Here is a 9,084-nt window from a genome sequence, read left to right as displayed (position 1 = left end):
TTTTGGAGCACACACCGTTGTTTCTTTTTTTGTGGCTACATCCGGGTAACTTGACTTGTACGTCTGTCTCAGGGGGGCGGGGCCAACCTGTTGAATGTGACGGATTTCCCGTAAATTATGGGGAGAGGTAGGGAGAGCGTAACGTCACAAGCTCGACGCTGATTGGACGAGAGTCGGGGCGTCGGAAATATAATAGAGCGGAGCAAACCGCGGAGCAGCCAGTTTAAAAAGAGAAGGAGAGACAAGAGAAGAAGACAAAAAGACACAGCTGATAAAAGGACCATTTCTAGACAACTTGTACTTGGACTATACTGGGACACAAAAAACAAAAACTCCTGCCTGAAGAAACTGGTTTTAAAACCGTTTTACGACATTTTTGTTTGTTTGTTTGTTGTTGTTTTTCTTTACGTTACCTAAAAGGACAACCATGCTCAACATCTGCCTCGTGTTGATTTTATCTGCCTCCGTTCTCTCCGAGTCGGTAAGTAACGTCAACCGTTTACAGTAACGTCTTTTGTTTGTACACGTTTGTTGTTGGCTTCGGGTAGTTAGATACTGTTGTTAGCCAGCTAGCTTTAACGGCTGGAGCTCATTAAGTGTGTGCGGTGGTTGTCCAGGAGGACCCGGATGTGGAGGAGAGAGGGGGGGGGTCACTTTTCCTTCCTTCTGATTGGCCAATCACTGGGACATTTTGGGGGCTGATCTTTTCCATCAATTAGACAGAAAAGGTCTAAAATGATTTGTTGTTTTATATTATCTATTCACAGAAAGTAGGTCAAGGTGTAGACTGTACATGTGGTGTTGTTGTTGTTGTTGTTGTTGTTGTTGTTGTTGTTGTTGTTGAAATTCAGAATTGAGTTATTATTTTTCCAGCATGTTGAATCATGAGATTAGGTTTTTTCATAGTCACGGAATTCATTCAGACGATTACAAATGTTAGATTTCTGACTTTTCAGAGTCTCATGCTGTAATATTTATCTTGTTCAGGATGTGATATTCTGAATTGTTTGTGTGGACTCTGACCTATGATGTGCCTGTAGTCAGACTGTGCTGTTTGTCATTGACACCTTTATTCCTCCGTCTCCATCATGAACTTTTCATGACCTGCTGTTAGAATAACAGGTGATTATGTATAAATCAGATTTATCTGAAGATAAAATAAATATAAAGAAGGTGTTCGGTCAGTATCGTTGTGTTTTGAGCCTTTTCTTCATGTGGTGTAGATAAAAACAAACAGGAAGTGGTCCTTAAATGAAGCAGATCCACGGGACACATCAGCAGCATGATGGCTGGATGCCACCCACACACAAACCCCCCCCCCCCCCCAGTTAGCCCAGTTAGTCGGTACACATGGTGTGAAGTGGTGACTAGAAGAAGAGCTGAACTTCAGGCTCCTCCTCCTTTACAACCCGTTCACATTCCTCAACGCCTCAGAGCTTCTGCTGGCTCACTCGGCCTCATCTTGTTGTCTCGCACACACACACACACACACACACTCTTCTTCTTCACTTTTTTTGATTTCCACTCTGGAATGTGACCCTTGGGGACCTTGACCGGCCCTCTTGGGGGTTTTGCACACTTGGAGGAGTCTCAATAGGACCATGGGGCCCTTTTTTCATAAGGGACACTCTCTCTTCCTCTATCCTGGTCTGGTCCGGTCTGGTCTGGATACACCTACTTTCCCACCAAGACGAGCTGTTTTATTTGTCGATGTTTCTGTTTCTTCTTTCGTCTCTTCTCTCTCTGATCAATTGTCTCTTAAGTCGGCCGCTTTTCTTTCTCCTTTCCTTTCCTTTGATGGACACTTATCCTCTGAGCTATGATAGTCCCTCCCTCCTCGCAGCCTTTTCTTCTTCTCTACCCACTGAGGTCATTATTGGTATGTGGGTTTGGCGTTCCCAGCTAATCGATAACAATGTTCTGCTACTGGACAAAAGAAGAAACAAACTCGGCACGATTGGAATGTGTTCCATCTTATCAAGTGGACGTCGAGAGACTTTTGTTTAATGTTCTAATCCTGAGAAGTTATTGCTTCATTCAGCGCTCTGCTGCCCAAGCAGAAGAAACCTTTCTGGTTTCTGTGCGATACGCTGAGCTGTGTACACAGTTTGTCCGAGATAGACCGAGCCAAACGCATCCTGTTCTTCATATTCTCCTCATTGACTTCAGTGTGTCCGGCTCATGTTTGGGAGCACGAGTCACCACGAGTCCTCCGTGACTATTGAAGGTGAACGATAGGAAAGTACAGCAACTGTTTGTGTTTGTGTCTTTAAATAAACCTCTCAAAAGTCTTTTGAGTTGTTTTCACTCCTATCATCAGCGTTGAATCTCCTCATTCTCCCAGATGTTCCTGTGACGTCTGCTCTGGTTGGTTAATCGGGTTCTAAAGCTCTGAGTTAATCCGTGTTGCCTCTGCAGTCCGTTTGTTAGATCTTGTTGGAATGTCGCTGGTTTTGCATTCAGCCTCGAATCATTTGCACGAGAATGAGACGGGCTTCTGTTGTGCACTGAAAGCCCGTGAGGTGAAAAGGAGGCAGCATGATAAATAGTGTCTCTAGGATGTAATAATGGTTCCTGCGTTGCTGACCGCTGGTCTATAAAATCCCTTTTGGGGTCAAGGAATGTTGGCTCACAGAGAGGAGAACCTGATTCCTCCTCCGCCTCCTCTCAACCACCACAGACCAAAGAGAACTACATGAATACATCGGGACAGAAGTCGACCGTAAACCCTCTTCTTCTAAATCCTGGTCCTCCAACTGGGGTTTTTGGACGCTTTTGTTGTTGAGCAAGTAGTTTTAAACATAATCTGGACCTTTTATTTTACAGCAGCACACAAGTATAAAATGCTGCAACTAACCGTTGATTTCATGATCGGTTAAATGTGATCACAATGACGCTTCATTCTTCTTCTTCTCGTATCTGAAAGAAGAAGCTAGAACATCAAATGTTTGAGATCATTTATCAATAATCTAAAAATAGTTGAAGATAACGTTTCTGTTGATGAAGTGAATGAAAAAGATCCGTTTTCGTGATCCAATGATGTAACTAACAATAATATTAATAATAAGGGTACAAGTGTTGTTTGTCAGAGTGACCACCTGAGAACATCTGTGTTTTAGGACCAAAACATTAATTGATGAATCATTTCTCTGTAACGTGACAACATTTTCGTGATGTCTTCAGGACACATTGAGAAGTTATTTACACATCAAAGACTTTAAACAGTCAGACCGGCTAAACGTTCTCATCTATATCAGTACATCATGAAGCTGCAATAATCAATAAGTCAATCTACAGTTATTATTTCAAATAAAACGGCCAAATATTCTCCTGTTACAACTTGTCAAATGTGAGGGTTTGCTGTGTTCTTCAGCTTGTGGACGGTTGGTTAAAAGAAGCAAGTTAAAGATGATCAACGTGAGAATAATGGGAATAGTTCTTTACAGATTACTCTACGATCTGTTTGGTACCTCAGAAGTCTATGAAGTTTATGTCTCCACCACCTAGAAGCATCAACATCATTCATTTGTTCTCTCGTGGGGATTTCTTCTCTCAGCTCTTCTGTGGTAAAGACTCTTTCTGCTGTTTTTCTGGAAATGTACTTCCAGCGAACACGACTAAGTGGTTTCTGTCAGACGTCTCGAATGTAATTTACAGTACACACACACACACACACACACACACACACACACACACACACACACAGAGAGCCACCAGAGTGCCTTTGGGTGGTATGTGGGTTTTCCCTCATTCCGACCTCCTTCCTGACAAATGTGTTTCAATAATACAGAACCTCTTTGATGTGGTGTGTGTGTGTGTGTGTGTGTGTGTGTGTGCGCACACAGGTAAATGTGTCTTAGTTTCAGTGTGTGTGTGTATCACCCAACCGTTGTATAGTTTGCGCTACTGTAGGATTATTGAGTTTGTATGTCGAGGGCTTTTATTGTGAAAGGTGAGAATGAAAGGAGTGGCTCTGACCCGCCGTCTTTATTCCTGCTGTAGAATCTCATTGAGCTCATTTAAACATGCGTCATACGTTTTAGTGAGGGAGGGGCATCATGGGAAATGTTTCATTTGCTTTTCCTGCCGAGAGTTAGACGATCGATGCTGTTGAGTCAAGTCTGCATGTTTAAATATAAAGCTTTGGGTTAGCTTAGCATAGAGACTTTAAACAAAGGGAAACCACTAGCCTGACTCCAGAGATAACAAAACTAGCAGTGTCAGCACATTCCCACCACGTAGGAGTTAACCGTGTTAGTGAGGAGCTGACGGAGGATCTTCGTCTTTGGATTCCCGTGATGAAGAACAGCAGCTCATCCTCACCTCACAAGATTAAATGAGCTCTGTGTTTATGAAATAATCAAAGTTCTAGTTCATACACAGTCGGTACGCAGCCATTACCTCAGCAGGTTAATCAGCACCAGAGTTCTATATTTCTATCATTGTTTTGTCTCTTCTGGTATTCATTCATGATGTGTTGAATATTAACCAACACAAGAACAGAACTCAGTCACTGTGTGAGCGTTGACCTGTACTTTAAATGAACCTGAAACCTGTTCATGCTTCATGTCCGCCATCTTTCTCAGGAGTTATGAAGTCCTTATTCATGATCTACATTGAGAGTTTCTTTCACGAGCTACAGATGTGATTCACGGGTCGATGGTCAGTGTCTCCTGTCGGCTGTGAATCAGTCTTTGTGAGTGACGTCCCACTCAGAAAGAAAGGACATCCTCCTGTATAGATGAGTCTACGGGGCATGCCTCGTATGATGCCGGCTTTTATTACACGCCGACTTGATTTGTCTTTGATGGATACTTCCTGTTTTCCTTTTTATGACTTCCTGCCATTTTTAAAGCCTGAAGCCGATCTGAGTTTGGTGATAATAACTCAGCAGCTCGATGTCTTTGATCCGAGGCAGCGATACACCGGCCCGAGGGAGCGGAAGACATGAGAGAAACTCGGCTCTTTATGCGAGAGCTCGACTCACCGCAGGCATTCAGGCTTATTCGTCCATCAGTCAGTGTGTGTGTGTGTGTGTGTGTGTGTGTGTGTGTGTGTGTGTGTGTGTGTGTGTGTGTGTGGGGGGGGGGGGGGGGGAGTGACCAATAAAGGGCGTTACGATAAGACCGGGGACGCTCCCTCATCAAAACTCAATCAGTCTTATCAGCAGAGGCTGAATCAACAATCAATCAAGTGTTATCTGAAGCGGTCAGCTGAGCAGCACATCACTCACCTCACTGAGTAATGTCTGTCCTTGTGATGAGGACGGAACAGCCCGGGGGACTCGACTCGTTCGTCACGTAGCTCAGAGATTATAGACCCGCTGTGAGTCTCACATGGAGCTGGTAGGTGGACACGCTGCTATAGATAGACCGCCGTAGGTACAGAAGGAATCTGGAGCTCGGCTGTCGGAGTAGAAGGTGTGTGTGTGTGTTGTAGTGAAGTGCAGCATGCAGCAGAGTTCATGGTGGTGATCAGAGGCTTATAATGGAAATATTCAATCAGTAGGTTCAGGCCATGTGGGGAAATCAAGAGCAGCATCAACGTTGTGGTTTTAACAAAATAAGGGCCCCATAACGGATCCTTATGGGGCCCTTTGGACTCCATAAACTCAAGAACCTGGACTCCTTCAGTGAGTGTGTGAAGGTTCATCTTGTTGTGTGTTTGTGTCCTTTAGCAGAGTTACATCAGGGGTCAGAAGTGCATCTTACAGCAGAATAAATGGTGCAAATCCTGCTGGTTCAAGTATCAACCTCCCTCAGGAGGGGGAGGGGGGGAAGAGAGGAGTGGACAAGGAAGGAAGGAGGGAAGGGAGATTAAGAGTTCAAACCATATCTTCCATTTTAGTTTATTTTGCCACCTGAGGTTAAATCGGGGCACAAAATGGCCGCCGAGTGTCTCATGAAAGAAAAGGTTCGATAACAACAATAATTGTCTTCTCTTGAAAAGGTCAAGAGACGTTGGACGTCACAAAGAATAAGGAAGCACATTCCTGCGTGCTGGTGTTTCTTTTCTGTCTTTTCATTCGTTGAACCTCCTCCACGCCGCCGTGTGAATGGACCAGATGCCTGTGTGTGCGTGTGTGTGTGTGTGTGTGTGTGTGTGTGTGTGTGTGTGTGGGGGGGGGTCCTGCAATGAAGGGAGGCTGCTGGAGGCTTATCCGCGGTTACCTTGGTCATTGATACGCTCTCGAGGAGTCCGCCGCCATTGTTCCGTATCAATGGAAGGCACGGACCCAGAAGGCCGGGTGTGCTGACAGACGGCCTTCTTTAGTGAATGTGGACGATCTGGAAACCTGTAAAGTTTAAGACCTCCGAGCTGAGAGGACGGATAGACGAGGACGAGACTGAGGAGTGAAGTGTGCAGCAAGATGGGAAACCAGGCTTTTTATTCTAAGTGTAGTCTGAACAAAGAGTCGACAAATTACAACTTCTATCAACTGAAATAAACTCACATTTGTGATACTTCTGTGTATGGATCAGTGTATTGCATGTGAACGTGTGTTTCTACACACTGCCGTGCTGTTCTACAGGAAGATAAATAGATCATCGTTAGCTGCAGCTCTAGTTATGAACGTCATCTTTTGTTTGAAGGGAAATGGAAAATGCTTTGCGGTCAGAAATGTCTCGGGGCAAACATTCATATTTTGCATATTGATTTCCATATTAAATATCATCCGTTGGTCACAGTAGAGCATATTTACAGAAGTAAAGGTGCTTCTGTTAAACTGTTAGTTTGGTCCGATGTGGAGCTCACGTGAGCTCTGTAGTGAAGGTTTCATTCAACAAGAGAAGCTGTGTTTCACGAGTTCATCTGAACTCATGTTGACTCCTCAAAGTCTCTACGACGCCACCAATCTCATAAGATGAAGTCAATAAAAGCTGATGTTTTCCTGCAGAGCGGTGAGCTCCGTTGTCGCTGCATGTTTGTGGTAGAAGACTCATTAAAGGCTCAACGTGGAGCTCGTCACAAACGCATCCGTTCTCTCCATTGAACCCGTTCGCTTCGGCTGCTCTGCTCATCAGCTGCTGCTCATCAGGCAGAATACTGAGTCACCGCTGATCTGAGGCCGTTCAGACCCCGATGGACGTACTTTAGCTTTCTGCTCACAGCAACGGCTCGACGGTAATGACTCCACATTCCTGGAAGTCTTTAGTTAAAAGCATCGACATCATCCGGATGTGTTGTGCGTGTACAGTACATGATGGGTGCGTGTACAGTACATGATGGGTGCGTGTACAGTACATGAAGTATGTTGTTCAGGGATAGTGAAAGTGTTTGGTTACACATCCAATGAATACTATGTGGTAGCGTTGAAGGATCCTCACTGACATTTATGTTGATGAACAGCTCGTTTTTCTTTTCCTGGACTAGAAAACGGATTTAATACACTTTTATGACATGTATAACATGCAGCAGCCACGACTGAATGTGTTTAACGAATCGGAAGAGTCTCTGGCCACCACGTTGGAGCTGATTTCCATGCTGACGTGGTCTCGTGTCCTTCCTCTCCTCCTCAGTCAGCTGCTTTAGATGCTCATTGGTGTAACAGGCACACTGAAGTTTGTACGTCAGGGTTTTAAATCCGTCTCCTGGCTCACTGAGACTTCCTATTTCCTCCTCTGCTGGCTGTGCTCCTGAATACCTTCTTGGGTTTTAGGAACATTGAGCTTGTTTTTGTTCATGCAGACGAGAACTTGGCCTGAATCCCAGCCTGGCTTTGCTTTCCTGGGAGAATATAGTGGGAGAATATAGTGAAGATGGAATGTCCCCCGACACACACACACGTACACACACACGTACACACACACACACACGTACGTGATGGTGATTCAGTGTCTGCCTTCATGTCCTGATCCTCTCCTTCCTGCTGTCTTACTGAGGACACCAGGCCTGTTGGGACAGGTCCTGTTAGACAGTCTGCTGGTTGTTTTGTAGAGCAACACAAAGGAGACGAATGGAGTTTGTGTTTTAGTGCTTCTTCTCTCCGGGACACGAATGCATGTCCATGTTTAACGGTCGGGGGGAACCAGGAGGATATGGACCCTTCAGGACCCTCACTTCTCTTTGTTTCTCTGATCAGGGAAACTCTTGAAAGAAAAATCACAAATGGTACTTTTTTATCCAACAAGGCAACAAGTGAAAGGCACTTAAAGATGTCTGGTGATTTAAAATCTTTAACTAATTAACTTGGATGTAAAGTTCCTTCAAAGAAATCCTAAGTTCTGTTAGAGGTTCCATTGTTTCATCCAAGAACATTGGTTGTGTAACTCAAGCTCAGCTCATCTGCTTCATCAGGACGGTGAGCTTTGATTGTATGTGAAGTTTTTTTTTTTTAAACAAAGTAGTACTCTGAGTACAACGTGCCTCAGGGGAGGAAGTCACAAACTATCGTCTGAACGAGTGACTCACGCCGACGTACACGGTTTAATAAACTGACTCTGATGGATCCACATCATCATCTGAACGACTGAGTCATATGAATGTGACTCAGCCCACTCGTTCCAGAGGAAGGAAATGAAGAGCCTGTAGGCTCCATGTTCAGGCTCGGGATTAGGCACACACACACACACACACACACACACACACACACCGGGGATACGTTGAAAGATTGTGCCGGAGCTCAACTCATTTGAAAATGTTGAATTATTATTTGTTGAATATCATTAAAGATTGATGTGTTGATCTTTAATGAGCTTCAGCTGTGATGACTGTTGGTGAACACAGTGAAGAGTTAGAAGTACATGAAACGGTTTGACTGAGATTAAACAATAGAAACGGTTTGACTGAGATTAAACAATAGAAACGGTTTGACTGAGATTAAACAATAGAAACGGTTTGACTGAGATTAAACAATAGAAACTGTTAGTTAAAAGTAGCCTAATGGTTAAACAGTCGTGTACTACTTCAAGTGGTAATTGCACAAGCTTCACCAAACTGACCTCAACATGTAATTGTGTGAACAAAGTTTCTTTAGAAAGAAGAGATTAAAGAGAGAATGTAAAACAAAGAAACCAAACAGAGGATTCTCAGTAAAATGGCCGCCGCTCTTTGAAGCCGCTGTTTGGTCACAATGGGACCCCC

At 44.2% G+C, this 9,084-nt stretch overlaps 1 protein-coding gene across 2 annotated transcripts in view; it reads left to right on the top strand.

The window, feature by feature from the left end:
- The first annotated feature begins 208 nt into the window (after nucleotides 1-208).
- The window catches only part of sdc4 (syndecan 4), a 21,166-nt gene continuing 12,290 nt past the window's right edge, over nucleotides 209-9,084 (top strand). For both annotated transcript variants that reach the window (XM_031878775.1, XM_031878773.1), the window contains exon 1: nucleotides 209-481. In XM_031878775.1, the coding sequence (XP_031734635.1) occupies nucleotides 428-481 (54 nt within the window). In that variant the 5' untranslated portion in view covers nucleotides 209-427. The remainder of the gene's footprint in view (nucleotides 482-9,084) is intronic.

This window comes from Anarrhichthys ocellatus, unplaced genomic scaffold, assembly GCF_004355925.1.
Source record: "Anarrhichthys ocellatus isolate YVR2014 unplaced genomic scaffold, GSC_Weel_1.0 scaffold200, whole genome shotgun sequence".
In the NCBI taxonomy this organism is placed as follows: domain Eukaryota; kingdom Metazoa; phylum Chordata; class Actinopteri; order Perciformes; family Anarhichadidae; genus Anarrhichthys; species Anarrhichthys ocellatus.
Note: the sequence above shows the minus strand (reverse complement) of the source record. Positions and strands in the feature narration are given on the sequence as shown.